We start from the raw sequence: 20,336 nt of genomic DNA on the forward strand, positions 1-20,336 counted from the left end.
GGGGTTAAAAAAACCCACAAAGAAACCCTTGGTATATTTCATGTTGCACACAATGAATATAAAATGTGTTTATCTTTTTTAACTTTTTTTTTTAATCAAGATATATATTGTTAGAGATGCACATGTTTTCCTTTCTTTACTTTTGACTTAAAAAAAATCTGAAACTGATGGACAAAAGCCCTGACACCAAACAGGTTTAAGATTTTTTACTTATATATGTATTAGCCCACAAATAGCAGCATGGCACTTGCTCTTTAGAAACATCCATGCTAATTGGCACTAGGCCTGATGTTCCCTGCAAGCTGAGGAGAAGGAGGCAGGGTGACATGCCAGTACTGGGGTGTGAACTTAAAAGAGATGACATCGACCTGTCCTTCCAGATACTACCAATCGCCAATAAGATGGTCAAGGTAGCTGTACTGACCCAGCACCAGGGGGAATACCGGCAGAATGGCATCATGCTATTCATGGCTAACAGAGCGAACAAACAAATCTGATCAGACTGGTGAAGACGGCCCAGTCCTAGACCCTGCGGAGGTGGTGGCTGACCATTTGGTTACATTTATATTATTCAATCAATACATCCTGCTGCTGTAACTCTGTAAAGAATTATCTTATCAAATCGTATCTTATTTAAAGTGAAAACCTCGTATTCTATTGGAAGTAATCAAATCATATGATCATGAACAACCATTTAAGGGTCTGTGAAAGCACAGTATGCAGTGGTATCGTTCTTAACTCCAGGGACTATTATTCCCTAAACACAATGTAAGACTATTTAGACAGCTATGTACAGTTTCAACAAAATGAAAAATAAACCACAGGAAAAATGCATCCACAGGAATAAACAGCCAGTCAGGGAGCAGGAGACAGAGAAAGCAAGAAAGAGGGGCTGGGTCTGGGGATGAGGATTTGGTGTGTGTGTGTGTGTGTGTGTGTGTGTGTGTGTGTGTGTGTGTGTGTGTGTGAGGTGTGTGTCTGTGTGTGTGTGTGTGTGTGTGTGTGTGTGTGTGTGTGTGTGTGTGTGTGTGTGTGTGTGTGTGTGTGTGTGCGTGTGTGTGCGTGTGTGTTTCTCTCCGTCAGCCTACTCTCACAGCTCAATAATGATAAATAAGTCAACCTCCCCTCTCCTCTCCTCAGCCCCTCACCATGCTCCTGTCACACACCCTTCCTCTGTTCATCTACACCCCCCCTCCCCCCTTACACTCCCAGTGGTAATGAAGCAACAGTAGGTACTAGCTGACAAGTGTGCAGAGTTTCATCTATATTCATTCTGCTAGTGGGCCACCACAGTGAGACCCTTCTACCTGTGAGAGACAAAAAAACATCCCCTCTCTTGCTACCTGTTCACTGCATCCATCAGTCTCACCTCCAACAAAAATTATCTCAATTTGACTGCAATGACCAGCTAGGTTGAAACAAAAACCCTTAGCACAATAGTCACCATTTAGTGTGATATAGACACTCAATTTATTGGAGAACAAGCAAAGCTGGCACAACAAGTGGAGAGGCCATGGTTCAGGCCTCTCATATCTTTCACCAATGATGCCTTCAGTGATGATGCTGTGAATAAGAGCTCATATTGCTCAAATTAAACCAAAGTTAGACCAGGTCAATGATCATAAAGTTATGTAAATATAATATATGTCATATTAAAATGTTGTAGGATACAGTTTTATCTCCGGATACACAACTTTGTTTTTTAACTATAAATTCCAGAGGAGTAATTCATTATTTTTCTGACTGTGAAAGTATAATTAATTAGAAATACAGAATAGAACAAAGAAAGTAAGAATGGCAGCAAAAAGGAGAGAGTTATCTATATTTTTGCTTGTGTTTCTGCTCCATCTACTGTATCTGTGTGTCTGGAGGGCCCTAATTGCTGCTGAGGTCAGTCTGCTGAGCAGTAAAGGGTTGTGTTTGATGCAGGTAAGAGTGTGCGTGCGTGCATGCATGTGTGTGTGGCTGCTCTGCATGCCCTTGACTTGCAGCTGGAAAACAACGCTTTAGGCCCCCACAGCTGCCTCATCATTACTGTTCACAGGGATCCCCTGCCACACACACACACACACACATTTGCAGGCGCACACAGTGAGAGAGACTTAGTCACAGCTACACAGGCACAGACACAAAAAACAGACACACGCAGACATACACAGAGACACTCACCCCTTCCCGCAGGCTCCTCATTAAGCCAGTGTAGGCGGCAGCGGGAACGAACCACAGTCCCTCTGGGGAGCCTCTCTTCTCCTCCTGATAGAGAGACATAGAAAAGACAGGGAGATAGGGGTGAGAGGAGAAAGGAGGTGGGGGTACACATGGGGGAGTGAGGGCAGTGGAGGAGTAGTGCAGTGATAACATGGAGGAGATATGAGAGGAGAGCAGTGAGTAGGGCAGGAAAGGGCCCAGTCAGGAGAAGAGGAGAGGAACAAGGAGCTGTGACATCTTGATTAGCTGCTCACTATGTCTTTTTAAGGACTAGCTTTCCAAACCACTTAAAAATTACTTTATTGTACTCAAACTATTTATTTTACCATCAGAAAGTCAACTGACCAGCATGACAAATTACTTGATTCATTTTGGTCAGATTGTGTTGTTATTTGAATTCATTACAGCGAATGATGACTTCTCAATAAATGGATGGACTCTTTTGCATGCTTTATTATAATAATAATAATGACCATGGTAATGATATGACTATAAATGACTATAAAGGGGTCAAACACTTTGTTTTAAATCTGTAGTTTTCCAAAAAAGTTTCCATCAAAAATCCTTGCTTGATATTGAAAAGTGACAAAAACATTTGTTTATGAAAGGCTTCATCAACTACTTTTTTGGCTCCTCAAGTTCTACTGGAATACTGGTGACTATATGTACTTGTTGTAATAACTTAATACAAACACACTAGTATGGCAGCACAGTCTTACATTCCACAAAAGTCAGATCATTTCAACTAATATTTCATTTCATTTTCATAAAACACTGCCTGCTCTGCTGCCACTTTTTTAGGCTCTAGGCTACATCTAACCTTGAGGAAAAAGTCAGCACTGGAGGCTGTAGCTAATCATTGTCATTGACTGGTGCTGCAGAAGAATAGAGCAGCAAGGCAGATAATTTTACCTGGGGACACTTAAAGGGCTGTTCCACATTTCTCAAAAATACATTTTCTTTGCCATTATATAGGTAAGAGATTCAGATGTCAGAATGAATTCATCCATTTGTATGAAGTGCATTTAGGGTTTCATTTTTGCTTGGACTGATGATAGTTGCGTCCACTAATGATGATGAAGATGATGATGATGATAAAGAGTTTCTACAGGATGTGCTCCCAACGAAGCCTCAGGTAATTTGGTGGTGTTTTCTATGGTGATGTGGTGCTCTAGGAAAGATTTTACAATATCCAACTATAAATTTCACATCTAAAATGCTTAGTGAATTGTTGGTTTGATACTTGAATCTTTAAGTAGAAAGACCAATCGCATTTTTTTCCCCACTGTTTTTAGCTGTACCCAAACTTAGACTTTGAACATGACTGCCAAGGCAGCTGTCCACTGAGAGACATTAGGAACACTGAGGGTTCTCACTCAGGCACAGCCAGCTCACATGACTGGCGTGCGCCATATAGTTGTACTCGAAGTCCCTGCCACTTCCAGTACAATAATTTAGCCGATTTGCTTCCAAAGTCCGCTTCAGAAACAGACGTGTGATGTCCGGGAGACAATGTCCATTAATTATACAGTCTATGGCTAAAACACAGGCTAAAGGCTAAAAAGTTGTCTTGAACAAAGAAAAGTAGAGTTAGAAAGAAGATCCATTTGTTCAAAACAAACACACACCTTGTTAACTCTTCGGCTCCAGCCATTTTCATAGCATTTTGACCAAAAGCGTATTATTGAAAGCGCTCTTCTGTGATGCTCCATCCTTTGATCCTCTCCCTGAACTCTGTCATCTTCTCTCATGATCATGACACTCTTTCTTTCCAAACTACTGTGACACATTCTCTGTTCAAGTGTGAGCAACCTCCACCCACCCCGCCCACCCACCCTTGCTTGGAAAACACAATTGATGTGTATAGATGTTCATAGTAGCCGGTTAGTTAAGAGTCATGTCACCATGACAGTGTGTGCACATTCCTGGCCAAAGGGGTTGCTGCAACCCACTTCAAACGGATAGTCCTCACAGCCTCTTTAAAGTGTGACACAACGGTCATTATTAAAGCAGCCAGTGTGCGTAGGGGTTATGTACTGTGTTCACAGATTTCTTGTTGTATCTGCATCCAAAGTCAATAAACAATCCAGTAACAAGCAAAGTCATGTTAATTAAAAAAATGAATTCACCAGTAAATATACAATGATCAGCATTAATATAAGGACCACTGACCGTTAAAGTGAAGATGACTGATTATCTCAGTACATAGCACTTATCTGACCAGCAGCAGGTGAACACTATTTCTTCAGAGTTGATATGATAGAAGTAAAAAATATTAACAAGTACACTGCTGTGAGCCAATTTAACAGTGACCAAGTTGTGGTGACTAAGTTAGAACACTGAGATGTCCTTGGGCTGCAGCAGTCACTGCCAACCAAAGTGGTCCAGGAAAGGGAAACCACTGAACTAGTGACGGGGTTTAAGCCCATCAAAGCTTATTGGTGAGTATGAGGATAGAAATCTAGCTGTGCAGCCCAGTCCCGCAGTCCTACTTGAACTCAAATTTCTAAAAAGTATATGCTGATTCTAAAAGAAAGCCATTGGGACACATGCCTCATAGCTTCTTTATGAATGGGGCTGCACAGCTGCAGACCAGTCTGGGTGCCCATGCAGACCCCTTGCCATTGTCAAATCAGCTTCTTTGTGCCTTAGTTTCAACGTTATGTACAAGTTGTGCAGCATACTATAGACCAGGAATCTCAAACTCATGCATGGAGGGCCAAGAGGCTGCAGGTTTTCTTTCCAACCCAAAACTCCACCCGCTGATTTCACTGATTACCTCACCTTCAAGCAGAGAGTAGGGGCCAATCAGTGAAATCAGCGGGTAGAGTTTTTGGTTGGAAAGAAAACCTGCAGCCTCTTGGCCCTCCATGGCACGAGTTTGAGATTCCTGCTATAGACTTTTGGGTAAAGCACAAGAGATTGTGAAGCTTTCTGGGGAGTGTAGTACTGACTAGAAGAAAAAGGATAGGCCAAAACATTGAATGGTGGTCAAGTGTATTTTTTTTTTTTTTTTTTTTTTTTTCTAATGATGTTTTGATGAAGCTTTGTTTGCTCAAGATTGCTGTGACACTATGACATAATACACATACTCATGACTGGCCTTCGTAATATCAGAGCAAGATACAAGTTCAAAACCTTGCACAAAGCTTTTGGACCATTATTATCATTTATTTTATTTTTTTTTAACTTGTGTTATTAACTGATAAATACCAACAATTGTGCTGTTTAGCAGCTGTCAGTGATCCCCAGGAGAAGGAAAAACACTATTAATTACTGTGTTATTTTTTTTATTCAGAACACTCTGGCCTCGAAGGAAAAACACTCACTCTTGCACCGAGCTGAAAAGTCGATTTCTGAAGAGCTTCTCTAGGACACTGATGAGATTTTCCATGGCTTCAGGAGAGTAATAAGTGTAATCAGGCGAGGTGATTGATTTTTGAAGGTTATCCATCAGTCGTGTAAATAAAAATCTTACACTTAATCTACTTGGCGGGCTAGATTGAGGTTAACCGGAAATAAATTGGAATCACCTTTTCTAATGAAGTCAAATGAGGGCTCCTCTGCTCTCTCTTATTCTTGTAATTTTCAGGTTCGGGGGTCAATTTCCTTTAAAATCAATTTAGTCAGCATATAAATTTATACTGCATTACCTGATGGGGGGGCCCTGAAATTTGTTCACTCAACTTTGAATGTCTTTTCATCGCTGAAAAATAAGAAAGCAGCTTGACCTTTTTTACTTGTGGTATAAGTTTTGTACTTGGTTCATTTTGACTTATTATTACAAAAGAAAGGTATCATGATACATTATTAACTTTTGAGTTGAGAGAGAGAGAAAGTTTTTCTGAGATGACTTTCGCTGTAGTGATCTCTTTAGTGCCTTCTTACAGCCTAAAGGTGCTCACTACATAAATACAATACCTGGAGTCAGTTTTCCTGAAGTATTGTTTGTGCATATTTTGCATAGCAAACACAAAATTGGTGTCAGCTTGACAGCTTACAATTGCATGGAATAGTTACAAGCCAGACAAGCAGTACACTACTTCTAGTACTAGCTTCTAAATTAATGGATTACATTTCTTTTTCTCCAATAGCTGGTCAGAATCAATACCTGTTTGATATTTAACCAATTCACTTTACCGTCTTAGCATCCCAGTCAACATCCAAATGCTCATAATCAGTACTTTAAGAAGACCAGAAATTTATTTTTCAACACTTGTTAGCTTAGACAATAGGTGATGATTGAAATCCAACAGACTTTGTCAAATTAAGCAAATATCTCCAATAGCAGCCCCTTCTGTGTGTGAGTGTGAACACAATCTGGTGTTAGTAAACAGCCCTGGCCCTGTGAATAGGAAGCAAAGCCAGTGGCACATGAAGCCACAAAACATAACTCCAACTAAGCAGCAACATGGCATGCTTGTGCATCAGACCTCTGCCTCTGCTGGCTTTTCTGTCTCTTGAACTCACCCGCAGCAACAATATACCACTACAATTCCTCCTTCTGCAGAAGCTTATGTTTCTTGGAAAAAGAGGCTTTGAATACTCCTCGTTTGTTATCAATTGAAAGCGTGAGTCATGTCTTATTTCACTTTTAGAGGAGTACAATTATTCTCTCAGCTGGACTGGACACACTGCTAAACTGTCCTTTATATCTTTTTATATCAATACAAACATGTGCATAATATTCATCTTTAATTATGATTCAATTTTATATTTGTTTTTATAATAAATATGACTCTTTTAGATGAATAGACATGCATTATATTCTTTTTATACTGGCTTCAGTTATGCAAACTGTACCTGAGAGGCGATGAGGTAAAGGAGATCTCCTAGTGGTGGCAACAAGAACTGCTTTACTTTACTGTTCCTCAGGTTTTCTCTCAGCAGGTCTGATAATGTGGACACAGTCTGAAAAGAAAGGAGAGGGGTGAGGGGGCACAGTTACAAACACACAGTTATATTCAACAAAACAAATTAACATAAAAAGTTAAAACTGGACTTCATGCTTGTTTATCTTAAAAATCTGTGACAGGACAATTCATCACAGTTCATTTATAAGTTCTCCAAGTGGTTTTCAACATGTAATGGATTTATATAAATTACCTTATTGCCAAAAAAGAAAGAAAAATGCATGTCATTTTAAAACATGTCCAGGTTTAGACAAATAAAGCTGACCTCTTGAATATAAACTATCGAGGGGCTTTTGATGCTTTATTCAGCATATTTAATACCATGTTTTGTCTGACTGTATTTTTCTTGAATGCAGACTGAAACAGGACGGCAGAAAAGTACAACAGTTAAAAAAAGTGTGGACAGAGAGTGTGACCACAAAAGACAAAGACGTGGACTAGGCAGCTGTAAAAACATCACTCTTAGCCACTAAAACCCACACATCAAAATGCATGCATACATGTATTCTCAGCATAAAAAAAATATGCAAAAGCATAACCAGCTCATTCAATCACTCCTGGAAACACACACAAACACAGAGCTAAGTGTATGCAGTGCCTGGCTGGCTGCTTCCTGGCATTAGCATTACTGCCAGCTTCCCCCCTCTGTGATCTGATGCAAGTTCAGCTTCTCTCCTCCATCTCTCCTTCTCCACTTTCTGTTTTTTTCCATCTCTCTCTGTTCTCACTCTTTTCTCTATTGTTATTCTGTCTACTTGTCTTTCTTCTTTTTTTCTTTCCCTCTACTTTGAACTGCCCTCTATGTATGTATCACATATCCCTCACAGTCTCTGCCCCTCCGTCTCACACCTTCTGTCACTGTGTTATGTAGGGTGAGAAGTTGTAAAAGTATGTTTGTCATGTTTTCTTTTTACATATCTACTTTCTCAGAAGAGTTATTTCTTCCTGATATTTTTGCCTGCGCTTTATGGTGGAATCTCATGTTGAGCCACAAATGACCATGATGAGTTACCAATTTTCCACTAGGTTTGAGTATTGTTCCAGTGTGTTTTGCATGACCTCTAAACTCATTCTAAAATAAATTATAAAGCCATACACAGGAGTTGTAAATGATGCTCATTGTGCTTTTTTTCAATATAACTAATCTGCATCTTCTCTCATTCCCCTTTGGCACTGGCCGTGCAGCTGCTCTCAGGCCGATGCTGCTGAAAGGAGGCCCTGTGCACTGACTCAGAGCAAAAAAAAAAAAACCTCCTACTTCCACCAACACATACACACACATACACACAGAGTTATTATCATTATCCCAGCATCAACGTTCTCTCAGATCAAATAATGCAAATGAATGCACACGAGTAAACAGAAACATATGCACTTAATTAATATCCATAAACAACACTCTCATAGTGCTGCAGGGAATACAAAGGTGGTCCAACACAAAACACAAAGGTTTTGCACTTACCACACACAGGAGACATATAAATAGTGCTCTTGCACAGTTTTGACAACCCTTGGCACAGCCAGATGTGTGAAGAAAGACTACAGAGAACAGGTGAGGGGATTAAAGGTACCATAAAGAAAAAAAGTGCATGACTTTAAGCTAATATAAGACTTGCATATGTGAAGGGGGGAGAGGTGAGAGGCATACAAAGCAGTGAGGTAGCACTGCAGTCAGGGATAACCCTCTTATCTTCTAATACCAGGCTTTGCACCGAAATTTGCTTATTTTCTAACAGAGCATGCCAATTCCTTACTGAAAAGTCCCAAGATCAAAACTTAATATAGTTGTAGGGGGTCACTGTATTTGTGTTTTATTGTATGTGAAATGGTAAAAGAAAAAAATGTAGTTAAATTTCTAAGATACAAAGTGAGTATATGCTTCATACTTAAAAAAAACTGCTTTGTGCATATATTAGGTGATGTTTTGAAGGGATGGTGGACAAAAGTACAGCAGGTTTTAAAAACATCATCATCATGAGATACATACAGCTGAAGTGTACAATAGACCAGAAGTCTGAATCCATGCTGCACTGGTTTAGATTTTTATTATTATTTTTATAAAAAAATGTATCAGTTCCACCTGCTGCACAAGAGTTTTAGCCCTCATTTTCTTGCAAATACCCTAAGTAGTGTTCTCCCATCCTGGAGATAATGCCCTCTGAATGCGCGTCTCTAAAAACCACAGTGAGCCTTCAGAACATGTTAAGACTCCATGAAACACCCTGCACTGTGGAAGCTTTACTGCTAAACCCCTGTAGAAGCCACAGAAAACTTTAGAAGGGGTGATAAGTGAAGGGAAAAATGATATTCAGTTGGTTTTGAAAGCATGGCTTCCCTGTGTCGCATAAGGACGCACAATGCATGAGTTAGTAACATTAACCCATAAAATTTCAATCTCTTAATTCTATTAGAAGAGAGAAAAGGACAGAAAGGGACAGAGACAGATGGACTAAGGAAAGAGAGGCGAGAAAGTGACAGAGACAGACAGGAGTGTATGTGTGTGTGTGATATTTTCTTTTTTGTGGAGGGGAGTGGTAGGGGAGTTGATAAAAGCATATAGCAGTAACCATAGTAACTAAGCCCAGCCCTGACACTCCAATCAGCAGGACTGCAGCAGGAGAACCCCTGCTGAGAAAAAACGCACACAAGTATTTGTAGTTTTATTGGTCATCTGCATGTGCACACAAACACATCCACACACACACACACAGATAGGGGAACAGAATAGCTAAGACACAGAACTACACAGAGGACCCCTGCTGGGTAAACACATGAACATGTCTGAAAAAACCCGTGCACACTTAAAAACAGAGGGAGAGAGAACCCCTGCTGAGTCTATAGATGGACACACAGTCATGGACACAAACAGACACACAAAGACACACCAGCACAAACGAACAGCTTTGTCCTTTTCTTAACAATTTGTCATCCTATGGTAGCAGCAGGGATGTTAGAAGGGTAGCAGAAAATATGTTCCGCCATTTGTCTTTAACAACAAGCGCCCTGAAAAAAACGCTGCTATACCACGGTCGGCCATTTTGTAAATCGCCGTGACGACTCAGTAGATGTAAGGTGTCAGAACAAGTAGCGAAAGAGAAGAAAAAGACAAACAAGGAATGGAAACGGATGTGGCATCAGAACTCCTGTGGCGAAAACGGATTTCATTCAGAATAAAATGAATGTGAATAAGCGGACAGAGACAAAGAAGAGGCGGGAGAAGGTAGAAAAGAAAGAGACAGTGTTAGTGTGTTTTGTGCTGTTTAAGGTGAAAGGAACACATAAGTTAGAGAAGCTACAGATTTCACCTCCATACAAAATTGCTTTTGTTGTAAATTAGTTCAGCACCAAACTGTCCGAAAGTGTGTATGCGGAAGGCTCATTCAGGTATCTGTCCTGCCTGTGTGTATCTGTCCACAAACATTTGGATGTAAACAAGTCTGTCCTACTGTTTCACTTTGGTGATGTTTTTATACACACTTGTTGTCAGTATACGATGTACACAAAGAAAAAAATGGCATGAAATAGAGACGCTCTATGATAAATCCTACAGTAATGAAGGGTAAAATGTGTTTTTTTTTAACTATAAAAAACAATTCATTTAACTGTATGGTCTTTCTTTAGGACCAAGTGTACGGTGAAGTTTAACTAAGTATGCTTTAACTGAAAAGTATGTTCGCTGTACATTTTGCCCATCCGCACCAAAGAGCATCGCCTTAATACCAGCAGGACTGCTTTGGCCAGAACAGTTCAGTTGATGAGCACAACAAACCACAGCTTTAAAAATAACCTGGACACGTCACTAAAATCTCTCATAAAAAGTACACTGCAATTTCCTAAATGTAGAAGCTTCAGCAGAAACTATCCATCATTTTGACAGCCGAATAGTAAATTTATTTGAGCACTTTATTTTTTATTTTTTTGCAAGTCATCTCATTAGAGGTCTCTCTGCTGTTTTGTTCTTTCTAAAGTTATTCTATTTTTTCTGTGCTTATTATCCTAGATGTCTCAATCTGTTGTCTAAACATAGAAATGTGATATTTAGTTTGTAAATTTTAGAAAGTAGACTTTTGGGTCAAAATAATTAGTTTAATACATTAAAAACAACTCATTTTAATGAACAAGGCAACATTACTCATTGGGTTTGCCTCATAAACTGCAGTATTTGTCATCATCTTCCCGTCATCGCATTATCCCCAAAGGGTAGAGCTGTATAAGTAGTTTTCAACCAGTCTGACTGACGTCGATGCAGTTCATTAAAAAAAAAATTAGGTTCCATGATGCTTTTCTAATACTTAACAATGTGGGACTTATCATAGAAACTTAGATGAGTTTGGGGATGGCGGGCAGAGACAGAGACAGAGAGGGAGAGAAAGAGAGAGAAAAAAGGAGAGATTTGGGGAGGGGGAAAAAAGAAGCAAAGGGTAATCCTTTCAGTGCCTATAGTGATAGAGTTGTCTGGTAGGTTGTTAATGCCACCTGCTGGTAAACACTTGCACTTAAGAGTTAAACTAAGGGGAACAGGTATAACAATAAAACAAATGGCCCAATATCATGTATACGCTTTAACCCTAGACAAATTTTCCTACAAATAAAATATAAAAAGAGTTATTCACACTGTGTGTAGTATTGAAATTTTGGTAATCATGTTGCGTAAATGTTGCCACTGCTAATTCCTGGTCATTGCACACAGCTGTGAGCATATCTTGTATAAACTGCCACCCTGTGGTCTAAACTGGCACTGCAGGATGAAAGTCCTGAAAAAATGAAACGTTTCAGAATGCCACAGCAAATTTAAAAAAAAATATTTTATAAATTATATATTGTAATTATTCTTTTAAACTTAGAGATTAAAACAGTTGAGAAAATTACATGAAAGCACAATCTGTAATGTGTCCGTGTGTGTGTGTGTGTGTGTGTGTGTGTGTGTGTGTGTGTGTGTGTGTGTGTGTGTGTGTGTGTGTGTGTGTGTGTGTGTGTGTGTGTGTGTGTGTGTGTGTGTCACACCTCAGAGACTGAACTGTACTCTTTGAGTTCATCACAGTAGAGAGCAAGAAGACCCATTACTCTTAGAGCCTTGCTTTTCCTGGAAAGCATCAATATAAACAAAGCAAATGGTTGGTTTAGTCAGTAAATAAACAGGAATATCCGAAAATGTGCTACGATGTCTCAAGTCCAAAACATTTAAGATGCGCAGCGCTGCTTCCTGGTTTAGAAATAAGTACAAACTTAACATACTTACACATCCCAGTTAGGAGCGTGTCGTAACTGCTGGGTCAACACTGAAAGCTGAATGGCAGAAGTAAAAAGGTTGAGAACAGCAGAGAGAATTTGGCAACAGAAATGCTGCACATACATGAAGCACAGAGATATCAAAGACACTATAAAAGATGATGAAATGTTATGGGCAGTATGTTTTGGTTAAACTTAAGATGGTAATTTTCAACTAAGGTATACTTATCACAGCACAAGGACTACTTATGTTGTGGGCAAAAACTAAGCCTCAAGTTTGAATTTTTTTTAGTCCATCCAATAGTAGAGCAACATTTTCAAACAGAGATCTTAAGTGAATAGACATTCTCCTACCAGCACTGAGTTTATCAGCCTGTTAGCCACAACTGTATGTCCAACCACACAGCAGAGGTAGCACAGCAGGTTGAGTTTGGAGCGAGTAGATGCAGCGGATGGAAGAGCAGCAGTGGAAGGAGCAGCAGGGGGATTCTGGTCTTTCAGGGATGAGCAAAGTTGTTGGAGGAAGACCTTCCACTCTTCATCTTTAAAAGACTGCAGTTTGTCAACTGAAGGAGACAAGAGGAGAAAACTGGGGCCAAGGGCTTTACACTCAATAGAAATTGTTATCTTCTAGTCTCCTCAAACAAGTTTGCCAACTTGAAAAAGACATTTATCCACACCTGAATATGCTGGTACACAAAGGCTTTTCTGATCAAATCGCACAGGAGGATTCTTAAGAATCTGGTAAAACAGAGAGATTAGTCACAAAATATGTTCAAAAAAGTTGTTTGTTACGTTAGAGTTCAAATCTGACTTCTTTTTGTGGTAATAATTTAAAAAAAATCAGTAAATTTATGCTTTCATTTTTTATCAAAATAAAAATATATACAAAGTCATCTTTTGTTTTCAACATGCAAATTATACCTCATGATAAGAGATTATAATGGCATGTAAAGAAGGACAAGTCATTGACATAGACACATAGTACTAAAAAATATGTAAGCATTTAAACACCAAGTATTCTATTGTCTTAATAGACCCTGGTATAAGCCCTTGTAAATATTGCATGACAGTACCTTGGGGTTGTCCATGACTGGAGTGACAGTCAAATCAGAGTCAGTATGGAGAAGAGACTTCACCTCGGCTGTGACATCAATCCCAGTGCTCGTCTATCAGGACAAGGAAAGAGAGACAGAAGAGCAGAAAAGTTTACTGTTACAGTGAAGCACTTCCCAGGACCTTCAGCAGACAGAAGCACAGAACAGCATATTCTTGATGTTCAAGGAAATTGAATTGTCAGTTTATTTCCAGTTGAAACAACAGAATCAAAATCAGTGACATAGGTCATGGCATGTGCTATATTGCTATGAAACACTTCTCTGCAGGGAAAATATTGAACAGATAATGATGGTAAATTGCAGCAGTAACCTGAGGTGCAGGGGTCTTGTGTGGAGGTTCTGAGATATTGCAGATTCTTCTTGAGTTGGTTGAGGAGCTAGAAATACAAAAAAAGTAGTGTTACATGTGCTGCAAGATGCTTTTGGCTTATAGTTGGAATTAAGCACAAGAAAGATCTTGTTTTGTGCAACACATTACAAGACATGATAGGGTGTAGAAGAACCCCGGGGACACTTATCTAAAAATATTAATACATTAATTTCACGTTTTGGAAATACATAAAGACAGCCCTGGTATAGCATAAACATAACAAGCAGGAAGCAGAAAGACTGAACTAAATACCTGAGCAGGAAAATGGCTTCAGTGTTTTCCTCATCCACTCCACTCTTCGGCCTGAGCTCTGACATATTTTCTGAAGGATACACACACACAAAGTTGGATCAGGCTTCAGGGAGAAATGAAAATCAGTAAACACAATCTCACATTGTGTTTCCATGATGGTTGTAAGTGTTTTCTAATACATCAAGTCCAAGTCTCTAATAAATGGTAAAAAGGACTGAGGTCTGGTGATTGGAGAGGCCCTTGAATACAAGATCATTTTAATACCAATCAAACCTTTAACTACTCATCTTGGCCTGTAGAGGGAGACATTGTTATCCTGGAGAGACAGAAAAGCAGTCACTCTGCCTTGCTACTTGCTACTGCTGAGGCATGTCCTCACTGAGGTAAGCTGATAGCAGTTGTGTATCATAGACAGAATTACACTATATATGATCTCCAATCAACTCTTATTTTACCCCAGAAAAAGTGAGTATGCTTATGAGACATGTACTTTTTGAAAGTACAACCTGTATACAGCCTTTGTAAAAATTTCAAACAGAAATTTGGCAATGTGCTACCCAGTGAGAAAAACTTACTGGGCTGTAGTGTGTGGCATGTTTGCTGGGCTGCTTCTGGCTTTGTCTCCACTTCTTTATCTTCCTGCTTTCCCGCCCTCTCATCCACGTCCTCACTGTCTCTCAAAGCTCCACAGCTTGAGTCTCCAAAGGAGAGCTGGAAATCAGTCTCTCTGTCAGACTGACTGTCAGGGGTAGAAGCTGAAACCTGTGACAAGGTTAATTTCTTGGGGATCAAATGGGCTGGTTGCTGGATAGCACAGTGATTGTTCAAAAGCATCTCTGCCTCTGCGAGGGATAGAAGGTCAGGGGTCCTTGTTTGTCTATGAAAGTATTGAAAAACACACACACACACACACACACAAACTATTTCACTGAGGGTACACAAACATAAAAACTGAATGGCTTTCAGTACACTTTATAGGAATTTTGCAAATATTTTTTTTATATTCAAACCTTGAGTTATCTGAACCAACACCCTCAGAGCTATTTCTTTGCTCCTGATCCTCTTCTTCTTCCTCTTCCACATCCTCTTCCTCCATAAGTACTTCTGTCCAGAAAGGGTGCTCTAACAACTCCGGCCAGGCCATTCTAAATAACAAGAAAAAATAACTACATTTTAAAATCATTCTGCATTTAAAAAAAGTTACACTCTCTTCACTAATCTCTGTCAGTCTATTAGAAGTTAAGCCACACATAATAACAACTGTTTTTAATTATTTAATCAGTTCATTAGCATGTGAAAACTTTGACTTTGTGTTATTTAGCAAACACCATCAAGCATTGATAACAATAATACTGAAACATTCAACCACTTCAAGGAAAGTCAATCAATAACTATCTGTCTGCCCTTTATTGTTTCAAATCATTAATATGTATTGAGTAAAATATCCTCATAAAAAGTCAAATTTTTGTGCAATTTTAAACCAACTTTGAGTTCCTGTGTATCAGTTGAGCCTAACCTCTCATCTGGATCTTTGTTCAGCAAGCCTTTCAGAAGGTTCTGGAAATCTTCAGTTGGGGGACTGGATAAAAAACCTACAACAAACAGCACAGAAGAAATCCTTATTTAGACAATCAAAACAAAAAAATGAGAAACCTATTTGGCCACACTCAACAAGGTAAGAGAGGAACTCTTAACTTACATTTTGCAAAACAGCATGGTATGTTGCTGTCAAGCTATACGATACTATTGTGTCTATGAAACTTGGTGAGGGTATATTACCTGTTGGTCTTGGGGGCAGTGGTTCCTGATGTAGAATCATTTCAGTGAGTTCAGAGTAGCTATTAGAATGAAATGGGGGTTTCCCTAAAACACAACAAAGGTAAAGGTTTAGGATATGACTCAAAATAACACAATAACAGATTACATGTGCAAAGTCCTTCCCTGCTTCCAAATTTGGTTTCCATTCATCATTTTCGTTTATTCCATTCTCATTTCTCTCATCCACATTTTTCCTTGTGTTTGTAACTGCCCTCTTTATTCTTCTTTCCCCCACAGAAATTATTCTATGCTTCCTCCTTCCTCCCTCCTCATATTACAGCCACCAAGTCTGGTGTATTTCTGTAAGTGAGCATGTATGTACCAGTAAACATGTAGTAGAGTATGCAACCCAGAGCCCACAGATCAGAGCTTATGCTGGTGTCTGAGCCCTGTACAACCTCAGGAGAGCTGTAAGCTGAAAAACCTGAAAAATGCATATAGATAGAATAATCAGTGACATCAAAGACCACACACAGAGCCAGTCTATGTTTAAAGGATCATTTACATTCTTGTTATGTTACATGTTACTTGTTACATATAATTTCTCGAAAACATGAAAAACAACATTGTGATCTGACCTTCAAGTCTTTTCTGCATGCTGCAAAAGTCATCTCTGGATTCTTGCTCTTCTGAACTCACAGACATTGACAGCAGGCTTAGGAAATCCTCCAGTGTCTCCCCCTCTGCCTTGGACAGGCAGAAGTTGCCCAATTTTAGAATGCCACTACCATCCAACATTATCTAGGAAAAGAACAAGCACAATAATGACATGATGTTGTGCTAAAAATCGTGTTTTAACAGGGATCTATATTAACCTTGGAAGGATTTAAGCCAGCGAATACAATTCCTAATTCATGGATGTATTTCAGCCCTTTGACCAAGTTCCATCCAAATCTCTTCACCACATCTTCTGACAGACATCCATCTTGACTAATTACTGACTCCAGGGAACCACCTGATAGATATGGCAAAGAGATGAAACAGAGATCACTGTTTAAGAGAATAGTAAAGACATTGCAGGGTAAGCATGTTTGTTGTGTGCTTTAACAGAATTAAATAATGCATCAAGCGTTATGGACTCTAAGAATTTTTTTAAAAAATGATGTAGTTCTCTAATACACAACAGCTTAATCGAAAACTCTGAGTATTCTAAAACTGAAGGTATAGCACAAGCATGTTGTGTCTATTTCAAATTTTAAATTCAGAACCTGGGTTTTGCTATGGTATTAAGGGTGGAGAGAAAACAAAGTTATGCAGGGTGTGTGTGAGCAGAAAGAGGGTGTGACATTTGGAGATCCAGAAAGAATAACTGACCTGTACAGAGCTCCATGATCAACCAGAGGTGATTGCTTGTCTCATACCACTCGTAAAAGGACACTATGTTAGGATGACGAACCTCAAGACTGAAACGCACCTTACAGAAGACAGAAAAAAAACATTAATAAATGTGAACAGCTACTATTCTGGGAAAAGCTAAAAGGAAAACTGTACATATCATAATCAGTTTACCCAAAATCTTGTGAAAGTTTGACAAAGTATACATAAGTTTTTGGATGAAACACAAAACTTATTTAAATGTCAATTATAATGTATTTTCAGCTCTTACTCTCTACCCAATCACAGCTAAGAAGGAACATAATAAGTCAGTATAACTCTCATCAATATAAAACTCAATATGTTATGTTTCATTTTTTTAATGTACCTACAAAAGCCATTCTTGAAAAACCATGTTAATGTAATAGATGTCAAAATGTATTTGTACAACTTAAAGCACTGTCCTACATGGTTAGTGATCTCAGATCTCTTGGCTTTAGTGGTGCAGATGATGGCAACATAATCAAGATCGCCCTTTTTTCTTCCTTTATATGCGACACTTGTACTGCCTTTCCCAATTTCTTCGTACAGGATAAAGTTCTCCATCTACAGAGGAAAAAAAAACCAAAACAAAAGGCAACAAGTTATCATTTATTAGCATTTAAATACAGTTAGATTTGATTTGATTCTGATTTCCAAAACCAGCATGAAAAGAAGAAATATTTGTGCATTCACATTTACAGGGAACCAGGCTGCTCACTGAGGTCAAACTTTGTTTTTGGGCTTATCTAATACCTCTTTACAAAACGCCTTTTATTTTCTTTAATGGTATTCATAATGGTAACACTTACTGACCGTTTCATAGCACTGGTAATCAAGAAGTAGTTGGCTTACAGTGAATTCATAAATAACATTTTTTCAGCTGCCAACTAAGTGCAAAGAATAACCCAGTCATGAGGGAGGTTAAAAAAGATCACCTTTAGAATTCAGGCTATAAATGAGTGCACTTTCATTAGCTGGTTATGACTGTGACCTGTTTACCACTAATGTTTTAACTGCTTTGCACATAACTAGACGGTTTATGCAATTTTATTCTAAATGTGATTCCCATTTTTTTTTAGAGGTGTAAGTAAATAAACACATAAAAGTCAGCTACTGTAACGAGTAACAAGTCGAGAGTTTTATATGAAGAGGTTCCATTTCGCAGAGCTGATCCACGCCTCGATCAAATCAACCAGTTGATAATCATCATTGGCCAACAACTGGTGTGCTAACGGCTGAGAGTGAAACCAACGAGTAACAAACGTGGCAACAGTAACTTTCACACAATCATAGTCATTTGGCGTCAAAATGAAGTTGTGCTCATATTCACTGAGCTTATTACTCCAGCTTTTTAGTGAAGCTTTCAGCAAGAAAACAACTGTCCAGACAGAAGTGAAGGATATTTGGTTAAGTGGCTACTGCAACAGCGAAACAGTTGAATAATTTTAAGGCAGCTATTAGCAAATGTAAATGTCGACACACAATTACTACATTTTCTGTGTATTTTATCAGTTATTGTACCAATTTACCTCAAAACTCCTCTTCAACAACCCGCTGTTTGTTGGCGGAAGAGTGACGGGCTTCCTGATCACAACTCGAAAAGGGATATCTGGATTTCGACAGATGAATTAAACTCTACGTCTACCCATCAAAAAGATTCAATAGATACATAAAGCTGTATTTGAACATATGTTTTAGTTTTTTTCACAGAATTTTTTTTTTATCAAATATCGCCTGTCTTTTTTTTATTGGTCTATTCTTCAAACTGAAAACCCACAGGTGGTGCAGTCCAAAGTTGCTAGGATACAAGACTGCATACAACAGAGGGCGCACGGTGGAGCACGTGGACTACAACGAATGCGTGTAGTACTACTCCCGTGTACTTTGAAAAGTATTTTTAACAAAAATATAGTCATTACTCAGACTAACTAAATATATAATTTACATTATAGTAATTCACAGATCTGACATTTATTCTAGTAGACCTGTTTAGGCAATAGTACGATTTGACACAAAAGTGCACCATCAAAGATTTGTCCTCCTGGGGTCCATAGTTTTGACCTTTTGCGGCTTTATTGACATGACGAATCAATGGGGTCAAGTGGAGTAAGTATCTCTTTTTAACTTTCTCTCCCTCTCTCTCTCTCTCTTTCACACACACACACACACACACACACACACACACACACACACACACACACACACACACACACACACACACACACACACAGGGAACAAAAGGAACAGTGACGTCATCCATTGAATAAAAGAGCCCACAAGCTACAAGAATTTTACAAAACTCTGAATAAATTTTCACCCAGTGTTCACCTTTTAGAATTTTGTGGTCAAAAACTCCTAACTGTTGGAGTCAGAATTGCTGAAGTCAAAGCACTTGTCAGACTTTCAAAGTCAATCCTTGTTGGATTTCATATTTCTCAAGACCTAGTATTTTCAAATGTGAAAATATAACTCTAATTGCAATATCAGATGCACTTTGAACAATAAGAGTGTACGTGATGGCTATGTGGTTACGAAATAAGGAAAAGCACACGCACTGTGAAAAGTGTCAAGAATAGCTGTTAGACTTGAAAACAAAAGTGTAAATAAAAAATACAGAGAAAATTGTTAATGTAGGGTCTTTAGAGACTTCCTTAATTGCAAAGTTATCCAAATGCGCAGATCATTATTTCCGGTATAATCTACAAAATAAAAGCAGGATGATTGGTGCGTTTCTTTCTCTCTTTTTTTCTTTCTTTGAACATGAATTTCACGTCTGTAAAAAAAAAAAGTATATATATATATATATATATATATATATATATATATATATATATATATATATATATATATATATATCAGGTGATGATGATAACCATCTCATGTGTGGTCAGTTCCACAGTCTTAAAGGCAATGTAGTTTTCTTTATTGAAGAGAATAGCAGAAAACATTGTATGTCCTCCAGATAAGCAGCTGCTCTTGGAAGAACAACATGTTTAGAGACAAACTGAAACTAAATGTTTATGAAAGTAGCTTACAAGAAAAGTTATGAACTTTTTTTTATTATTTTGGGGG

General features: G+C 38.6%; 1 protein-coding gene across 1 annotated transcript in view; it reads right to left on the bottom strand.

Annotated features, from left to right (window-relative positions):
• Window positions 1–18,848, bottom strand: part of ulk4 (unc-51 like kinase 4) — a 78,442-nt gene extending 59,594 nt beyond the window's left edge. The window contains 19 exon segments of the mRNA XM_074682677.1: window positions 2,170–2,253; window positions 7,012–7,119; window positions 12,126–12,204; window positions 12,361–12,407; window positions 12,705–12,916; window positions 13,031–13,091; window positions 13,427–13,519; window positions 13,779–13,845; window positions 14,091–14,160; window positions 14,666–14,967; window positions 15,101–15,235; window positions 15,607–15,682; window positions 15,870–15,953; window positions 16,231–16,332; window positions 16,487–16,649; window positions 16,724–16,863; window positions 17,223–17,322; window positions 17,691–17,828; window positions 18,794–18,848. Coding sequence (XP_074538778.1) covers window positions 2,170–2,253; window positions 7,012–7,119; window positions 12,126–12,204; window positions 12,361–12,407; window positions 12,705–12,916; window positions 13,031–13,091; window positions 13,427–13,519; window positions 13,779–13,845; window positions 14,091–14,160; window positions 14,666–14,967; window positions 15,101–15,235; window positions 15,607–15,682; window positions 15,870–15,953; window positions 16,231–16,332; window positions 16,487–16,649; window positions 16,724–16,863; window positions 17,223–17,322; window positions 17,691–17,828 — 2,061 coding nt within the window. The 5' untranslated portion in view covers window positions 18,794–18,848.
• Between the last annotated feature and the right edge of the window lie 1,488 nt (window positions 18,849–20,336).

The sequence above is a fragment of the Halichoeres trimaculatus genome, unplaced genomic scaffold (assembly GCF_033239565.1).
Source record: "Halichoeres trimaculatus isolate MK-OKI-2021-1 unplaced genomic scaffold, fHalTri1.1 fHalTri1_scaffold_12, whole genome shotgun sequence".
NCBI lineage: Eukaryota > Metazoa > Chordata > Actinopteri > Labriformes > Labridae > Halichoeres > Halichoeres trimaculatus.